This window comes from Vespula vulgaris, chromosome 24 (assembly GCF_905475345.1).
Source record: "Vespula vulgaris chromosome 24, iyVesVulg1.1, whole genome shotgun sequence".
Taxonomy (NCBI): domain Eukaryota; kingdom Metazoa; phylum Arthropoda; class Insecta; order Hymenoptera; family Vespidae; genus Vespula; species Vespula vulgaris.
The window spans coordinates 958960-979490 of record NC_066609.1 but is presented as its reverse complement, the minus strand read 5'-3'; the positions used below and the strand labels follow the sequence as shown (position 1 = coordinate 979490).

General features: G+C 30.3%; 3 protein-coding genes across 6 annotated transcripts; 2 read left to right on the top strand and 1 right to left on the bottom strand.

The window, feature by feature from the left end:
- The first annotated feature begins 404 nt into the window (after positions 1–404).
- On the top strand, positions 405–5582 carry LOC127072245 (uncharacterized). Its single transcript, XM_051012526.1, has 2 exons — positions 405–3547; positions 3721–5582. Exons 1-2 carry the CDS (start codon positions 1061–1063, stop codon positions 5377–5379), a joined length of 4146 nt encoding a protein of 1381 aa, XP_050868483.1. The 5' UTR covers positions 405–1060; the 3' UTR covers positions 5380–5582.
- Positions 5583–7779: 2197 nt separating this feature from the next.
- On the top strand, positions 7780–10963 carry LOC127072246 (cleavage and polyadenylation specificity factor 73). The gene has a single exon (XM_051012527.1). It carries the CDS (start codon positions 8053–8055, stop codon positions 10111–10113), a length of 2061 nt encoding a protein of 686 aa, XP_050868484.1. The 5' UTR covers positions 7780–8052; the 3' UTR covers positions 10114–10963.
- LOC127072243 (DNA polymerase theta) lies at positions 10480–18796 on the bottom strand. 4 transcript variants are annotated; one of them, XM_051012524.1, is made up of 22 exons: positions 18519–18795; positions 17863–17941; positions 17552–17782; positions 17233–17486; positions 17034–17166; positions 16765–16966; positions 16502–16697; positions 16224–16393; positions 15874–16141; positions 15472–15802; positions 15231–15372; positions 14916–15159; positions 14684–14825; positions 12803–14594; positions 12510–12718; positions 12248–12431; positions 11958–12139; positions 11775–11894; positions 11354–11689; positions 11002–11266; positions 10711–10937; positions 10480–10626 (listed from the first exon to the last, which is right to left on the bottom strand). In XM_051012524.1, the coding sequence occupies exons 3-22, from the start codon at positions 17753–17755 to the stop codon at positions 10489–10491; spliced, it is 5739 nt and encodes a 1912-aa protein (XP_050868481.1). In that variant the 5' UTR covers positions 17756–17782; positions 17863–17941; positions 18519–18795; the 3' UTR covers positions 10480–10488. The 4 variants fall into 4 exon arrangements, with proteins under 4 accessions (XP_050868481.1, XP_050868482.1, XP_050868479.1 ...); XM_051012525.1 differs by lacking the exon at positions 18519–18795 and adding an exon at positions 18376–18394; XM_051012522.1 differs by having other exon boundaries at positions 17863–18796.
- Between the last annotated feature and the right edge of the window lie 1735 nt (positions 18797–20531).

Genomic DNA, 20531 nt, shown 5'->3' with positions numbered 1-20531 from the left:
CCTCTATGCATTCACAATTACCTTTTTGTCGCGATAATCTCCAGCGCCGTATATATTTGATGGTGATAATTGGGATAATATTATTTTTAAAGGAAAATATGTAATAAGGAAATATGTTGATCTTTCGTTCGTGTATTCGTTGGTTTGGTTATTTGATAAAAAAAATTTTTTTTCTTTCGCCTTATATCTCGATCAATAAAGAGAATAATAAAGTGATAGGAACGAACGGTGTACGGAGAATTGAATATGCGTAAGATAAATAATGAGAGATGAAAAGAAACAAGAAGAAGTGAAGGATAAAAGGTGAGAAGAGAAAAGAAGCAGGGCACCGGAAAGACGTAACAACGTCCCTGAATCTTGGAGGCGGTCTTGGTGCGACCTGTCGGTACGATAGAAAACAGGTGTTTATAATCGGTAGGTTCCGTCCACCGAGCGAGGCAGGGCTGTGGCTCTTGTGGCAACATACGAGGGGGCGCGCCATGCTCGTGGCAAGACTTCTTGTTGCTCTCATTCCCAGGCGAAATACTGTTCGTCGCTGTTTTCTGTTGTGTTTTTGGGATAGTAGAAGGCGAAAAACATGTCGTTTTGATAATCGTACGTACGATAAAACGGGCCTGAGCGGATTGATCGTGGTGCCCAGGGTCGGCCGGCGCTCCTATACCGTGGCCCCGTGCTACGTGCAGGTGTAATTTAATAAGGAGCGCAGGGGAGGTTGGCGATTTAACAGGGATATCGATTTGTCCGCCGAGTGCTGTGCTGGCTCCATCGCAAGACCCAGAAGCAGGCAGCCATGGACGTCGATATTTTTGGGGCACAGCCTGCCGCAGCACCGTGTTGGGTATGTTGCGTCCGAGCGAGTCCAGAGGCCTGATAGGGCCCGAGAAATGCGACGATTCGCCGGCCGATAACGCGGTGCGAGAGTAGGCAGTAAAAAAGGGGCAAAGACGGCGAGCCGCGGTACGGCGGTACGCTCCTTACCACGGATTTTATTGTCAGGACGGCGTACCGCGTAGGAATTCAAAGCATTTTTTTAGTATCAGGACCGTACCGATAAACCACGATGGATCTTGGCATCGTAGGTAACGCAACGGGTGCATCCGGGGGGGCCGTCGCCTGTCCCGTTTGCACTCTTTATTTACGCGAGGGTATTAGTCTTCAAAGACACTTGGATACACATCCCAAGGAACAGGTCATAGAGGCCCTCATTAAAGCCAGCTCTACGACCTCTCAACAGACGCAACAACTTCCATCGCCGACATCAGTACCTCCTGTTCCTTCCAGCATTCAATCACCGCAGAATACACCACCGCACATCCAACAGACGACTGCGCATGTTTCTGCTCAGTCTCCGTATCCCATAGGGCCTATATTCGAATGTCCACCGATTGGTACTATGATGCCTCCTCAATTTGCCTCGTTTAGTTATCAACAATTTGTCAATAACGGGACCATGATGATACCACAGTACGCGATGGCTCCACAGACTAATCAGATGATGCAAATGTTGTATAATCCATACGGTATGTATCAGCAGCAACAGATACCCACTGTTCAAATGATCTCTCCGGTTGCAGCCATTCCTAATACCACGAGGATAAGACCTGTGGTTACTATGGCTGGTGAAACCAATAGCAGGACCACCATCACTGTACCTGTAAATAGTTCTGAGCCAAAGCAGATCTTACCTGAGATATTACCAGAGCCAGAAGTAGAAAGCGAACAAGATCTGCCTGACATAAATTTCCCAGCATCCCCCGAAGTAGCTAATGAAAATACTTCTATGCAGCAAGACGGAAATGAAAATAGTAGAATTCAAATAGAACATAGAGGCCAACAAATACAAAATGCAACCATGCAGGATCAAAGTACCGTGCAGCACGAATATAATAGCATTCCTAGATCTTTAACAATCACTTGCAACATTGAAAATGAAGACGATGACAATGCTGAAAGCGTACTGCCCGATATAGATGAAAGAGAAACGGTGCACATGGTTGCATCGGTTGTCCAATGCAAAACTACCCATTATGAGGAACAATCCGAAATACGAAGGTTTGATCAAGAATATAAAAACGATAGTAATAAACTCAATTTAGAACCGCAAGATGTTCTCGGACGTACTATTGATATAGAAAAGGAAAAATTAGAAGAGGAGAAGTCTTCGGATGAAAAAGAAAAGAGTGAAAATGAATCTGTCCCATCTCAAGTTCCTGCAACAGAAATGGCAAAAGATACTGCACAACCTGAGGTAGAACAATTGGAACAATTGTTGATCACTATTATGGAATCAGAATTTAATAGCGCATCGACGAAGGAGCATGATGTACAGAAGGACGAGGAAGAGAAGGAAAATATGGAGGAAAGTGTTTCGATTCACGCAGATGAAGAAATAACTCCAAATATAATAGATGTGATTTCAAACTCTCATAACAGTGATATCAAGGAATGTAATATAGAAATGGAAATTACGGAAGAACCAAAAATATGTGTAGAAGACAAATCAGACAAAAGTTATATTTTATATCATTACAAGGACAGTTTATCTGCTCCACCCTCGCCAGCAATACGAAAGAAGTCTACTCGAACGTATTCAGTTCGTTCAGAATTTGGCTCAAATGAAAATCTTAGTGTTTATCCTGTTGGATTTGATGCGACTACATTGCAAGACGAAGAGGATGACGATGAAAAGAATATGACGGAAGATAATTTTGATGAAGCAGATATGGAAATAGAAGCAATACCTAGTCCTCATACACCTTTCATGAAGTATGGCGAAAGTACAGAAGGTGTTAGGTCCCATACTCCATTGTCTGCCATTAGTGGTATATCAGTACTAAGAGTTCGAAAAGATTTAAGCAAACCTTGTTCTCCTGCATCTGCACATTCATTTTGTCATATAGATGGGGATAGTATGAGTCATGATGATGAAAGTAATGATTTAAGAGAAATTACAATGGAGAAAGATCCTATTAGTTGTCCCCAAATTGAAGAAGAGATAAAAGTAGATAAATATGAAGAAAATGTATGTGAAAATGTGGAGAAGAAGGGAGACAATTCGAATCATGTGTATCATCAATCCGTAATAACAGAGCATGTTAGCTTATTTCCACCAATTCATTCGCAACAGCCTGTTTTAATACAAGATTCTTATCCGTTACCAAATAACAAAAATCATAATCTTTTAAATTTATCAGAATCTATCAATCCAACTACAAGCACTGAATCAAAGAATTATCACTGTAATAAATCAATTATTCAAAAACAGTCAATGGAACTTCTTAATATAAATGAAGATGCTCATGCTGGTCCAATGAATGTTTTTGAGTTTGATGGACTTCAAATTTTAGTTCCTAGTACATTTATAAGTGAATCATCACAAAAAGCAGTGAGTGCAACTAGCCAGCAATCTATGGCAAGTAGCGAGGGAGGTGCAGGTATCGATGAAGAAGTTAAAAGTGTTAATATGCGTGCTGATGAAACTATGCCACCCAGAGGTGAATTATCAGAACAAGAAAGTAATGGCTGTACAGAACAGTCCGCTTGGCAGGTCATTATCTTTTTAAATATAAATTTTAATTTTAATTATCCTTTCAATTCGTTTCTCCTGATAAATTATTATCAAAGGGAACAATGAAAATTTTCATTCCTTTTACGTATTATATTTTATTAATTTATAACACTTTTTATGACATAAAATTAATTGTTATTTTTATGTAACAGGTTTACATGGGCCAAGAATCTTCAAGAATGTCAACATCTTATGATCTAATGGCAAGGGAAAGTTGGGAAGAATCAGAAGGATCAGACAATGAAATTAGTGGTCCATTGTTAGATAGTCGATCTTTAGCTACGCATTTTACATCTAGCTTATTCTTAGATCGTGATAGAAAAACGCCTACAAAAAGGACATTTAAGTGTTCACATTGTCCAGAGGTTTTTGACTGTCCTAAAGAACGTAGAGTCCATAGTACAATGGTGCACAAAGAACCTGGACCTAGCAGTAGTAGAGATGCAACAGAACAACCAGAAGTAAAAGATATAAAATTATTAGATGGGCGCATGAATGTGTTTGATGATATTTTTGTACCAGGCTTACATGTGCAACAAATGTATCATCAACAGCCATTGTTACATCAACTCCAACCGCCACAACCAGATTTAGCAAAAATAGAAACCGATCAGAAAGGTGAAAATTTGACGATTCCTTCGACAGTAGAAGTATCTTGTGCATTATGTAATCAACGATTTAATAGTGAAAAAGCTTTACAGTTACATCATAAGAGAATGCATATAGTCGAAGTATCGAAACGTATTCGTGAACAGGCAAAATGCGTAATATGCAACGAAGAGTTCCCATCTGTTGTATTGTTTAATGCTCATTTAAAAATACATCCGTTAGAATGTGGACAATGCGGGAAATACTTTTATAGAAAACAGAATTATAAATTACATATGAAACGTCATTTAGGAATCAAGCCCTTTCCTTGTACGCTATGTGATAAGGCATTTTTAACTAAACAAAAATTAGATGAACATACTAATGGACATACAGGTAATGCCCCTGTAAAGTGTAATTTATGTAATGAAACCTTCCGTAGATATTCAAATTTAACTCAGCACAAGAATAGACATCATCTTAATATTAAAAAGAAATTGAAAGACTATATATGCCAATGTGGAGAGATATTCCATACGAAGAAAAAATTAGCATGGCATAAAGAGACGCATGATGAAAAACCTAAAGCATGCACGTATTGTAATGAAAGATTTATACATATGGCTAGTCTTACACGTCATATGCGTCGTGCTCACAATAGGAGATTTGTTCCTGATGCTCAAAGAGAAAATGAAAACGTGGAGTGTCCAATATGTAAATGTATTTATTTGCGATCATCTTTAGCTGTTCACATGCGTGTCCATAATGGTGAAAAGCCCTATGAATGTCAGGTTTGTTCCAAGGCTTTTAGTACGAAATGGAATTTACAATTGCACAAGTGGACTCATGCAGCTCGTAGCACAAAACCATTTAAGTGCAACCAGTGTAGCGCTGCATTTTATCGACACAGTGATTATACAGCTCATATGAATTCTCATCGGAATGTACGTCCATATACGTGTAATTACTGTGGAGCTCAGTTCATACGAAAATATAACTGTTTAAGACATGTAAAAGAACACGAGGAGAATAAGGCATACACATGTGATGTTTGCAACAAAACTTTTCATAGGTCATATTATCTAAAAGAACATTTAAGAGTGCACTCAGGAGCAAGACCATACACATGTCACATCTGTGGGAAATCAAGTGGTACGAAATCTAATCACAATAAGCATGTAAGAATTCATCATGCCCGAGAACCTGTAAATACTGAAAACTAATGAATCTTAGATTTTCATGAAGTATTATAACGGTATCAACTAGTCTGTGACACTGGGTCTGTTTGAATCAAATAGAATAGAAAATAAATATTATAAAGAAATATCTTATATTATGGAACCTTATATTAATAATTAAAAAGAATTATTTAAAAACAAAAAAAAATAGATACAATCTATATATAATAAAGCTGATATATAAAATACGTTTCTTGAGTTATAAAATGCATTTTACGAAATGAACGTTTTAACATTATATTTTATTAAATGATATTATTTAATTCGTGAAGTCTTGAAAATTATTTTATGTGAAATTAATTAATTTTAATTTATGTGAAATTATTTTTATCGTGTGATTTTATCTTATCAAGAATGATTGAAAAGATCCAGTGACTTCAGACTCTAACTATATATAATAGGATAAAGAAGTTTTTTGAAGAAAAATTGACTAATATGTGTCTCAAAGACTCGAGTAGTTCCTTTAATGAAAGGCTACACATGAATCGCGTTTGCCAACTAATAGTTATTACCTATTTCATAAAAACAATTAACCAATTAATATTACGTAAATATTAAACTCTTTTACGTGTCGATCGTTGTAAGTAATTTTTTTACAATGACTATTTTTCATGAAGTGTGCATGTTGAAGTTCGCACATCGTCAGTGCCCAGTGTAATAAGTGAGACAGCCCGTGTTTATATGCGCTCTGTTCATTGCGCGAGGGCTTATTAGTTACTATCATTACAGACTATCATACAATATATATGAATCTTAGTTGTTATTCTTCTATATTTATATATTTTGCAACATATAAGGTGATTTTTATTGGTAATTCAAATTCCAAGACTGATCGATGTTGGTTCTCTGTATTACTCTCTGATACAAATATTAATCATATATGTATAATCACGTGTATATTAATATTGCATATCTCAAATTTTTCGCAGTTAAATGTACATTTCAATAATTTCAAGAGAAAATCTCCTTTCATATATCGATGTACGAAGTATGTAATTTTGATGATTTTAATTATTTGTATGAGAGAGTAGCACAGAGCGATAAAATTCAAAGTTGTTTGAATTAATATAATAAATACTATGTGTAACATAGTTTTTGTTAAATCTATTAATTCAAATTTCTACAATTAATTGCACTGCCGATCAAATAGTGCATATTGTCATTGTACAATGTTGTAAAAGTGATGTGACAGCAAATATGGAATTCCAAATTTTATATATTGTATTACTTTATGTTGGATATATATGTATATATTTGAATATACTTTATTTAATAATCATATCAAATAAATTAATCATGATTACCTTGGAAAGGTTTTAAACGCAAACGTAATTTACGCATAATTAATATAAATGTTATTTATGTTATTAAATTCATATGCTATTTTGTTATTTCAATTCTCGCACATGTATTTTTAATGTTATTAAATGTTTACATATACCATTAAATTCGGCATGCTTCAATAAGTGATTTTATACTTGTACAGGCAAAATAAAATACTTGTTTAAGCCTTTATGTACAAATATGATATGCAGGTACTTGACAATTTCAGGCGGTGTATAAAACCCACCTGTAACCAACATCGACGTCCAAGTGTGCAATTGTTTAGTTAAATATGTATTCTTAATGAATACTATATGTAAATAGTGTAAATATGTATATTACTTCTATTTTATAGTAGGGCCAATTGATTGCATTGGCAATTGAATATCGTATTGATTCATGCTACACATGAACATAAAAATAGACTAATCATTATCGTAAAAATAATAAATCAGCATGTGTATACCTTAATAAAAATGATGTATATTGAGGTACTTTTTTAAATAAGTTTTTTTTTGTTTTTTCATTTTTCATTAATTAATATGTTAGCATCCCATGTTTACAATTGCAAATATAATTCTAAGTTGAAAAGGAAAAGTTAACATTGTTCATAATTTTTCACAGTTAAAACTAAACGATACCATTAGATTTTAAGATGAAATTGATCTCATGTTTCACTATTATATTTTCATGAACGTCTACAATAATGATGCAATAAAGCTAAATATTGATTGTGTAATATAGTTTTGTTTACAAAATAAGCCAAGTGATCATATTTTGAAATAATTGATTTAAAAATGAAATTGAACAATTTAATTTAATAAGTTTTACATGCTAAACAATCATATTTATATGTGCATTGTGACAATATATCAAATTAATGTTCATGCAGAGACTTTGCAAATTACACATCAGTACCTCTTATGTTTATTATTTTTCAATTATTTGAGATTTTGAGTAAATTTGATAGAAATATTTGTTTTTTATCACCTTTACATATATATAGATTCGATTAGTTAACAATGATTATCTCTATGGAGAAAGGAAAGTATTAAGGTACGTTTTATTATTTATATTTTATACGTTTTTATACGGTTCAATCTGTCTATAAACTACGATCAGTTTAAATTTGCCGCCATTAGGAATTTGTTATTAATACAGGCGCGAACCTGACTTTGAAATATCACGTGAGTAACCGGTAAAGGTTCCTATCCCTGATCAGACTCTAACAATGAGCGTCGTTAAAATTAACCTAAAATGTTTGTACTATCTTAGATAATTATTTTTCTCTTTTTTTATAATTTATAAAAATATTGTGAAAGAAAACGTAAAAAAATGACTACAAAAAGGAAACCTGAAACACAAGTACCAGCAGAAGAAAGTGATTTACTTTCGATTCGACCACTTGGTGCTGGTCAAGAGGTTGGAAGATCATGTATCATGTTGGAATTTAAAGGAAAAAAAATCATGTTGGACTGTGGTATACATCCTGGATTATCTGGTATGGATGCTCTACCATTTGTAGATTTAGTAGAAGCTGATGAAATAGATTTGTTACTGATCTCACATTTTCATTTGGATCATTGCGGTGCCTTACCGTGGTTTCTTCAGAAGACAAGTTTCAAAGGACGTTGTTTCATGACTCATGCAACTAAAGCAATTTATCGTTGGCTTTTATCTGATTATATTAAAGTAAGTAATATTGCTACAGAGCAGATGCTATATACAGAATCAGATTTAGAAACTAGTATGGATAAAATAGAAACAATAAATTTCCATGAGGAAAAAGATGTTTTTGGCATAAAGTTTTGGGCTTACAATGCTGGACATGTATTAGGTGCCGCTATGTTTATGATAGAAATAGCTGGTGTTAAAATTTTATATACTGGAGATTTTAGTCGTCAAGAGGATAGGCATTTAATGGCTGCTGAAATACCAAATATTCATCCAGATGTATTAATAACAGAATCTACATATGGAACACATATTCATGAGAAAAGAGAAGACAGAGAAGGGAGATTTACAAATTTAGTTCATGAAATTGTTAATCGAGGTGGTAGATGCTTGATACCAGTTTTTGCCTTAGGAAGAGCACAGGAACTTCTTCTTATTTTGGATGAATACTGGAGTCAGCATCCTGAATTACATGAAATTCCAATTTATTATGCATCTTCCTTGGCAAAGAAATGTATGGCTGTTTATCAAACATACGTGAATGCAATGAATGATAAAATCAGACGGCAGATAGCAATCAACAATCCATTTGTATTTAAACATATTTCAAATTTGAAAGGTATTGATCATTTTGAAGATATTGGACCTTGCGTGGTTATGGCATCTCCAGGTATGATGCAAAGTGGTTTATCAAGAGAATTATTCGAATCTTGGTGTACTGATGCAAAGAATGGTGTTATAATAGCTGGTTATTGCGTAGAGGGTACACTAGCAAAAACTATTTTATCGGAACCAGAAGAAATCACAACTATGTCTGGACAGAAACTGCCTTTAAAAATGTCAGTCGATTACATATCATTTTCGGCTCACACTGATTATCAACAAACCTCAGAATTTATACGTATTTTGAAACCACCGCATGTAGTACTTGTACACGGTGAACAGAATGAAATGGGAAGATTAAAAGCTGCTTTACAACGAGAATATGAGGATGATCCAAATACTACGATGGAAATTCATAATCCTAGAAATACAGTTGCTGTAGAGTTATACTTCAGAGGAGAAAAAACAGCTAAAGTTATGGGCACATTAGCCATGGAAACACCAAATCCAGGACAAAAATTATCTGGCGTTCTGGTTAAACGTAATTTTAATTATCATATGTTAGCTCCTTGCGATTTATCAAAATATACAGATATGAGTATGAGTCAAGTTATACAACGGCAAAGTGTATACTTCTCAGCTTCATTACCGGTATTAAAACATCTTCTGACACAAATAGCTGGTAACTTAGAAGTTATAGATGATAAAAAATTAAGGGTCTTTAAAAATATTGATGTGACTATCGATGGAAAGATTGTTATGATGGAATGGATTGCCACACCAGTAAATGATATGTATGCAGATTCTGTTTTAACTGCAATATTGCAAGCTGAGATGATGGAACAACCTCCTAAAATGTTACCTGCACCAACAAAAATGGATAGAATGCATTTTAAAGAATGCCTTATAGAAATGTTACAAGAAATGTTTGGAGAGGATTCAGTTCCAAAAATTTTTAAAGGGGAAAAGTTGTATGTAACTGTTGATGGTAAAAAGGCACATATAGACTTATTAAACTTAGAAGTTACCAGTAAAGATGACGAAATTTTCCAACAAATAGTACAAACAGCTGTAACGAAATTACATCAATCATTAGCACCACCTTGTGATACAATATGAATGATTATATTTCAAATATTTTTATATCCTAATGCACAGTATATTATGAAATATGATTTATTTCGATTAATATTTTAATATATCAAAAATATATAAAATATAAAAATTACATTTCCATTGATTTTCTAATATGACAAGATGGTATATATTATAATTGTTTATAATTGGTACACTCTTCATTTTGTAAATATAATTTAAAATTCACGATATCATATAATATTGATATTTTAAATAAGTTAAAAATTAAATAATAAAGAACTAATAATAAATTAAAGATTAACATGATTGTATAATAAGACACGTTTGCATAAAAAATCTTATTTTTCTTATTAATTATAGTAGCTATAATTATCACATTGGATAATTATTAATAATTTAAATATGATATTCCTTCAGATCACCCCATGCGGGCCCAACTTTTATTTTTACCGGTAATGGCACTGCAAGTTGACATACTTGTTCCATTGATTCTTTAACTATTAGAGCCACTTGTTGCAGATCCATTATATTTACCTTAAATTACGCAATTTTAATCAAAATAATATGTAAAAAAATTTTTTAATTAATAATATTATTTGTTTAATTTTATTTTCTTACTTCGTATAACAACTCATCATGAAGTTGTAATACTAAATAAGCACCTCTCAGCCTGTCATCCTTTCGTTGTTTTCTTAATTTCTGTTTAAATTCTGTTTTTGGTATGATAATTGTTGAATTTGGAAATTCGTTTCGTATTCTATCTTCTATATTAACCATAGCTTGTTTTGCTATGTCTGCTGCAGAACCTTGTACTTTTGTATTCACTGCTTGTCTTTCTGCTTGTGCTAAAATATATTTGATATTTCAAATATTTTTCTAGATTTAATATTTTTTTATATGGGTCATTACCTTTTTCATACGGATTAGTACTTTGTAAACCAGGAAGCATTCTACGTCTTTCCATAAGAGTTGTGATATAACCATTTTTATGTGCTTCTAAATTGATATCTTTAAGCCATTTATGTACACCTGGGTATGCATTTATGAAAGACTCTAAAAAAATTTTAGCTTCCGTTTCAGTCACTTTTAAATTTTCTGCTAATGTCTTGACACCCATACCATATATCATACCATAACATAATTGTTTGGTATTTTGTCTCATATTATCGTCAATCTGAACATACAATTATATTAACGATCGTAAAAAAATCATTTCTATGCATCGAACAGAAAAAAAGAAAATGATAGAAATTTATTATACCTTATCCTCTGATATATTATTCCATGCAGCAGCAATATTTTTAAAAATATCACCTTCTTTAGATAAAATATTGCAAAGTATTGGATCTTTAGAGAAATGAGCTAATATTCTTAATTCAAGCTGACAATAATCTGCGGATAATAAAACGTTTCCTTCAAATGGTATAAATGCCATACGAACACTTATTACAAAACTATTATCTTCCGAATTGAAATCTTTTGGTACATTTTGCAAGTTTGGTTCATGCATTGTAATTCTTCCAGTCAATGTGGAAGTTTCAGAATTGCCATGAATTCTTGAACTATTTTGAGCCAGATTTAATATTGGATGAACAATCTATTAAAAAATAATGCCAATTATATATAATAAATATACAATATTTTATATAATAGTATATTTAATAAACGAATAATATATCCACCATGGTTTGAGTAGTATTAAGTTTACGCCAAGAAATAATAATACTAGAGATAGGATTATTATATTGTTCTAAAACTGCCTTATTAGTACTAATTTTTTTCCCTTTATATAATCCCAACACCTATATCAGAAATATAATATTATTATAAATTAAATCACATATATTATAACAAAGTTTTTATACCTGGCTGACTTCTTTGGATGAAGAAAAATTAAATTTTCGTCCTGCTAAAGAATACGCTCGTTCTTTTAAAGAAAGCATTTCGCCTTCTATTACATGAGACAATTCTTGCAAAGATTTTAAATGTATACCAAATCCTGTTAACTCCATACGAGCTAACAGTGTAATAGATCTCATTTCAATTTCTAAAAACATAGCCATTTTATTATTTTTTTCTACTGATATAAGTACAATAAAAATACAAAAAAAAAAGAATTATTTCTTTTTATAAAATTAAAGATAAAATAATTGACCTTTAAATGTATAAATTAATATGGGACAGAGTTCTTCTAATTTGTTTAGTAATGTATCCATGACATGCCATGTAAGAACAACTTTAGCAGATGCTTTAAATTCCAGTGGTAATTTACTTGTTACATTAGTTTTAGTATCAAAGTATTTTAATATAAAAGATCCTGAAGGAAAATATTCTAATACCTATTTATAAATCAAATATATTTCATTCCAGATTCGTTCTTAAATATTTCTTTTTCTTTTTCTAAAATAAAATTTTACCATTTCATTCCATTTTTTCTCAGAGGTACTGCCATGTAATAACCAATCTGCAGTATAGGGATCTAGAAATCTACAAGTGGCTGCTACTTGGAAACATTGATACAATGTTTTATACAATTTCTTGGTTGAAAAACATCTTATATACAATGATGTATTAGAAAGTAATTCCTTAAAGAAATTTATTTGCTCTTTAGTGGATACCTTTAAATCTATAATATAAAAACACATCGATTTTGTATAATCACTGTAAAATAGCTATAAAAAAATTTTTTTTTTCAAAGAAAAGCAAATACCTTTCATTTCACAGAATGAAATATAATATGCAATATTTTTTTCCCAAGAAATAGCAGCACCACAAATTTTTTTATCCTCATTAATTAATTGTTCACTCTTTTTGGATTTATTTTTTCCTTCAGTAGTGGAACTAATAATTTTATTCCCTATATTGTTATATTCATTCACGTAAGATTCACAATGCAAAGCCAATGCAATACTTGTATTCTTCATAATTTCACGTTTAAATAAATTAAATGTTGCTTTATCACTTCCAACTTTAACAATATTTAATGTATTCCAATCAATATTTTCATTGATATTTTCTATTTTATGAAAACATAAATTTATTTGCGCGTCTGATTGAATTTGCTTATTATGCAATGAACTTTTAATAACAGGCGAAGCTGTTTTATGTCTTCTAATGATTCTTGCTTTTTTAATTGGTGTATCTTCATCCGAATTGGATATAATACTATCTGTACTGTAATTTGCATTAAGAAGAATATTTCGTTCTAATAATTGTCTTAATTTTGGTTTAGTTTTATTTATGTTACCATTGATAGTTCTCGTTTTATTTTTGTTTACAGCAGAAGGTTCCAACTTAGATAATTTATCTTTATAGACTTTCACAGGTGTTTTTGATGTCTTTTTTAATTTCAATTTTGTTTGAGCAGTTATCATTTGTGTTGGGGAAGATGTTATGATATCCAAATCTGATTTACTAGAATCTAATGGTATTTTATGATCAAGATTTAAAGTAGTTTTATCTACTATAAAAGTTTCTTTATCAGAAAGTTTTCGTAAATTGTATTTGCATGATATTTTGTCTTGTTCAAGAGGATGATTGCAAGATTTAGATTCTACTATATTATTTTCATTATTAACTTGTAATGAATTTATTTGCATGTCACAATTTTGTGATAGATTCTTTATAGTTTTCATATTGTTAATACTGTTATTTATTACTTCCATATTTTTTTTATCTAATTCATTTATTTTTTTCAACAAATGCTTTGATTCGTTCCAAGAATCATCATTCCATGTTATCACAACAGCTTTATCTTCTATCTGTGTACCACGAGAAGAAAGTTTTTGCGATATATTATCCACGTTTGAATTTAATTCTGACATTGGTAAATTATTTTGTATTTCATGATTTAATAATTTCTTCTGACTCGTCGTACTTATTTCATTCTTCATTTCAGCATCATTCATTACATTAATACTTATATATGAAGAGAATTGTAAAGAATCAAGAATATTTTCTTCAAGTACATTGTACATTTGTGTGTCAAGATTTAAACTTTCATCGAATAAACTAGGACTTCTTGAAGCAGAAAATATATTCTTTTCTTCATGAATTCTTTTTCTGCACATTTTTGGAGTAATTAACGAATTACTATCACGTTTATGTTCAGTATTGTCTATTATTTCAGGAATGCTATTTTGAATAAAACTAATAGCAGTAGTATTTAGATCTTTCAAACACTTTGATATATTTTCAGGATTTTTATCAATATTTGCAGCATTGATGTTATTATCTGGTTCCATAATGTTATTTTGTTCTAATGGTACAGAATTTTTCACAGAAATATTTCCATTTGAATTAATACAAGAATTCTTTTCGTTTTTATCCGCATCATCCATTTTCTTTTCTGATGTATTTAGATTATTTATATTCGCATCTATATTATCATTTTCTAAAACAACATCTTTTGATATATTAGATTGATTATTACTATTACATGTAGTATCGGTGACTGTAGAGTTATTATGTGACCATGACATATTTTGTAAACCTAATTCATTCTGTATAAAAAAAAAAGTATGAAATATTTTATTATATAATAAGTAGATAGTTTTATATATCTATTATTCATATATTTATATTAATTAACCTGAATTAATACTCTAGCTTCTTTGACTAATAAAGTAGCAGCTTCATGTGGTGTAAGTCCATCTTTCCCTGTAACGAATACCGTCCTCATTTTATTTCTGGTAATAGCTTCTAATTCGTGTTCTCCATCATGTTCCTTTTCACTGTTGTAATAATAATTATAAATCATGATAAAATTTCCCATAAGTTACTATGTTAATTTCATTACAGGTTGAATACGATCTAATGTATACCTCTCAAACGGGAGTGCTTTATATAATGCTCGTTCAACATCAAGAATATTAGCAATAGCTAAGTCCGCTACAGTACTAATTCCTTGTTTATAAAGACTCCTCGCTCGTAATCCATTTAACATGGAAACACGTAATAAATCTAATAATTCTCTACATACTCCAAATTGTAGACGTGCTTTAAATTGTCCTACCAATAACTCCATACAATCCCAGCCAAGTTGTTTACAAAATTGTGTAACCATTCCTTATGAGGATAAAATATATTTAATTACGTGTGCATAAAATTAAATTTAATGAAACGCGATATAATGTTACCAGCAAAAGTGGAAGCACTTTGTTGTAAACTTTGTAGTACTCCACGACAACAATTATACTTGTTACAAACTGTATTCAAAGGAATCTCTCGTACCAGATCATGTAAAGCTAATGCTGTGTAGAAACGTTGATGTATTCTTAGCTAAAAGCATATATACTTTTTACAAATTATTAATAATACAACATACGTAATGAAAAGTTATATTTCTTTCAATTAATATAAATCAAAGTATTTACTAACTAGTTTGCCTGGTTTCACAACTCCTCTGATAGCTGACATTAGAAAACGTTCTTCTACACCAATAAGTTGACCAACTCTTCTTTCACTTTCTGACATTGATTTCCATAATTCCAAAAATACCATCCAATCTATTGCTCCAATTTGACTTCCACCATTCACTGGAGTTACCAAATAAACAACATGCAATTCTGTGTCTAAGACAAAACATCTTCTAGCTCTTTGTAATTCTTCAAATAAAAATAATCCTTCTATTGGTGAGATAGATGCAGCGAGACATGCTTTCCCTAAAGGTGTTGCTACCCATCTTTCTTCTTGTTCTGTGGTTTGCAATCTATAATAAATATTACACAAAAGAAAGCTGGATTATATAAAAATATATTATAATGAATATTTTTTACTTACAGTAGAAATTCATTATCAGTTAAATATTTAATCGCATCAGTGGATAAATTTGTCATAATTTCTTTTTTATTTATGCTTGCTAAAGTGCAATTCATGTAAAGTTCAAGATCAGCTTGTGTATATACAACTTCGCTAGCTACAGCTTCTAAAAGTGTTCTGATTAAAGGATCTGAATCTTTCAGACATGATTCTATTGGTTTTAATGTTGCAGACAATAAACATTCCGCAGTTTTGCGTTCATTTGGTTTACATATTAAAATACTCTCTCCTGTAAAAAAATTCACAGCATTTGCATGTCTTATTCTTTGTCATTTACATATATATATTGTTTCTCTTTCTATTGTTTCTACCTGCTATATCTTTTCCCATCCGACCTGCTCTTCCTATCATTTGTTTATATGTCAAAGTATCTAATGTTTTACCACCAAACATAGGAGACCTAATAATTACTCTTCTTGCAGGCAAATTAACTCCACTACTTAATGTTGATGTTGCTACAAGAACTCTTAGAGATCCTGATCTATGATAACAAAATTTATTTCATAGTAAAAATTGAAGCATATATATATATATATTTAATAAAATATAATAAAAAATATAATATAAATAAAAATTTAATGTATAATACCTAAAAGCTCCTTCAATAACATCACGTTCATCTATCGTAAGACCAGCATGATGAAAAGCAACACCAAATGAAACTACATTTTTTAAGATATTATCTAATCCACATGGACAACGTTTCAATTGTTCTATCGTTTCGAGAATCGCTGTACCGTTTAATTGTTGCTTTAATATATTACCAAATGTTGTATCTTTTTGATCTAGAAATATTGATTTTATCATTATTTTTTTCTCATATTTATTAATTTAGAGATATCAAGTAATTACCTAATTTACAAAATGTTGATGCTATTTGATATGCCAATTTTTCACACCAATTTTTTGTTGGACAAAATATTAAAATGCTATTACTATCAGATATAGTTTCCATACACAATTGTAAAATGTTATCTGTATCCATTGGTAATTCAGATAATGATACTAAATTTCGAACAAGTTTTAACTCATTATCATATATACTTTTTCCAATCTATAAGTAATAAATTTTTTTTTATTATACATTGAACATATTTAAAATGCAGAAAGATAAAACTTACTTTACACTGCTCATGTAATGGTATAGGTCTAAATTCAGTCTTATACAATTCTGCATTTAACCACTCAGCTAACAAAGTCAGATTTGGAAGCGTAGCAGACATACCAATTAATTGTATGTTAATATTTGTTTCTCTATAAATTTTAGATATAAATAATATTTTGTCATTATGTATAAATTTATATATCATGAATAATTACCGCAAAGTCATATATTTTAATTTGGTAAGTAATAGCTCTAAGAGATAACCACGATTTGGATCACCTAATAAATGTAATTCGTCTATTACAATTGCACCCAATGTAGATAAATCTCCTTCTTCCATTAAGCGATTTATTATAGAATTTGCTTTTTCTATAGTTGCTATGGCGATGTCAGTAGCTGTAAATCCACCAGGAGGATTTATACCTCCCATAAATCCTTCTACTTTAATTCCACATTCAGATAAAAGATCCTAATAAATTCCATTATATTATTTATACTATTTTTACTGTATGACATTTTATTAGAAATATTTACCTTAAAATAATACATTTTTTCTCTTACAACAGAGACAAATGGTAAAACAAAAATAGCTTTTTTTTTACATTCCAATACTGTTTTTAAAAGAAGAATCTCTGCTACTAAAGTTTTCCCCGCCGATGTAGGAGCTGAATAAAGAATATTTTTTCTGCCCTGTATTACCTTACAATTAGATAAACATTCTACCTGCCATGGAAACATTTGTGATATTCCTTTGGCTTCATATTTCTGTAATTTAAAAATGTTATTATAAATATGCTTGTAATTAGATGAATAAATGATTAAAAATGTATTAAGTATATCTATACTTGAAGAATAATTGGTGGTAGACCCCAAGATGCCAGTTTACATTGATCTTGTGTACAAATGTCAGGTGATATTTCTATACTTGAATTACTGTTATTATTAGTACTTATAATAGTAGATGTTTTATGTTTATAATGTGATCTATCGCTATTATTACTTATATTTTCTCTTATATTCTGTTTTGGATGATTACTATTATCTTTATCATATAACAATGGCTTTGATTTGCTCCTTTGATTAAAATTTATATTTTTCAGATTACAATTTTCATGTTCTATATTTTCAGAACTAATATTTTCTTTATTTACTTTCTCAATATCTGTATAATTTTTCAAATGCTCCTTATTCGATTCAGAAAACTCTAATATCATGTTTTTAGTATATTGACTTTTAAAATTACTCTCAGAGAATGTGATAGTATCTTTAAAATACTTTCCAAGATCTGATTCATTTCGCATTTGTATCTTTTTTGTATTACCAAGAGTATTTGATATATTTCTATGTGATTTACTTACATTCTTTAATAATGATATACTATCTTCAAAATATTTCCCTAAATCACTTTCATTTTGATTTGACAAGGCACTGCTACTTCTAGTTTTTATTTTTGAATGTACAAGCGAATTTTCTGAAGACTTCATATTATTTTAACTGTTACCTTAGTTTTGTTCTTGGAATATTTATTAATACAAATATTTTCAAATTAATCTAACTTCAATAAATTAACATTTCATATGATAATTTAATTTAAAAATTGTAGAATTTATCTCACACATTAACAAACATTTATGCAATACACTTATTTTAAACAAATGTAAATAGTAATAAATAAGATTAAATAAATAAATTAATTTCAATAAAATCTAATTATATACATGATTAATTAAAATAAATATATATTAAAAGTTTACATTAAACGACATTTAGGTGGTGTAGAAAAACGCCACCATGGTGTTCCCGCCTTTTTTCACAAACTACTTGAAGAAATTCATTGAACTCAATCGATAAAATAGATTTCATACTTATCCAAATGTAATATATTTTCCACATAAATAATAATTACAGTGTTCTTCAAAATTGTCATATCTTATACGTTTCGTGACTATGACTTTAATATTGAATTCGATTTTATAAGAATAAAATTATAAGGTTAATTGAACTTCAGAAAAAAAAATGAAAAATATATGACTCGATTTTAATAATAAAAATGCATAAAATATGAAATAATTATTAAAATAACTATTACAAATAATTCAACTAAATTAATTAAATATTTAACTAACTTTTATTTAAAAACATAACGTAAAACCTTTATTATTCCGATAATCTTATAATTCTTGCTCGTTCTTTAATAGAACTTATGAATATCGATTCTTTGTTATTTTCGCGAGAGAGGAATATTAACAAATGTATAAAAATATACAAAATTTCAAATAATTATAATTAACGCGTTTGAACAAAAAGATCTAATAAATAAATCAAGAAATAAGGAATCATTTACGATTAAATTTCCGAAAAAAAACAACTGGTTGACATTCAACGCTCTTTTAATAATTAATTACAACCAATTACTCGTACCGATTTGGACCTTTCGTCCTTGACATGATTGAGTGATCAAAGGGACTTAAAAATTAACTTACTACTTAAGAAGTTCTGCGATGGCTCCAAAACACTGGACAGCGAACAACTGGACCGAGAGTGGATGATTTGTAGTTGGTTGAAAATGACCGAATTCTTAATAATTGTTAAACAATTGTAGAAATTGTTTAATTTAATCTGCGAGTACGAAATAAAAGAGCTGTAATGTTTATTGCTTGAAATATAACGATAGACTGATTCTTTGTTATTAAAGAAGATATAAAAGTCGCTCGAATTGTTTCTTATTATATTCTTCTTCACTGTATTGTTTACATCATCAATAGATAACAACAGTGACAGTAAAATATGTATAGAAAAGAGGACTTTGATGAATATTAAATCAATTGTCTTATGCGTTCCAACGAGTAAATATCGGAGATCTACTTTCTCATACTAACATTATATGATTAATAAAATTGATAATTTTATAATTATTTAAACAATATATAATGTACAAAGAGTAAACTTAACTAAAATTTAAACAATAATACACTTATTTAAATATTACAAAGATTGTAACACATGAGAAATTTAAAATTATCGTAACTTAAAATTTCAATAATTAAAACTTTAATCTCACCATAGTCCACAACATATAACATCTATAAAAATAGATCTTTGACCGACATTGAAAATTAGTTGAGTTTTCCTTTATATTTGGATGAGTGTACACTCCAGTGCTCACAGGATACGTTACCCACGAGTAATAACGAAGAGTAAACGTAAGTACAAAATTATAACACTTATTCTTTCGATATTCTATACGATGTGTTTTGTTTGACAATTAAATAGAGGAGTGGGAGTACTCTCCCTCCCGTGACGACAACAAAATTAGATCTTCGACCGATTTTTATAGTTACTGGTTCAGTCTTGCTTTGAATTACGAAGAGTACGCATCCTAGTTCTCGTAGTACGCATTCTCCGCAAGTAATAATAAAGAGTTAATGTAAGTACATAATTGTATCACTCATTCTTTCAATATCCTTTGCGAATTATTTTGTTTTAGAAATACATGGAGAAGTGGAAATACTCT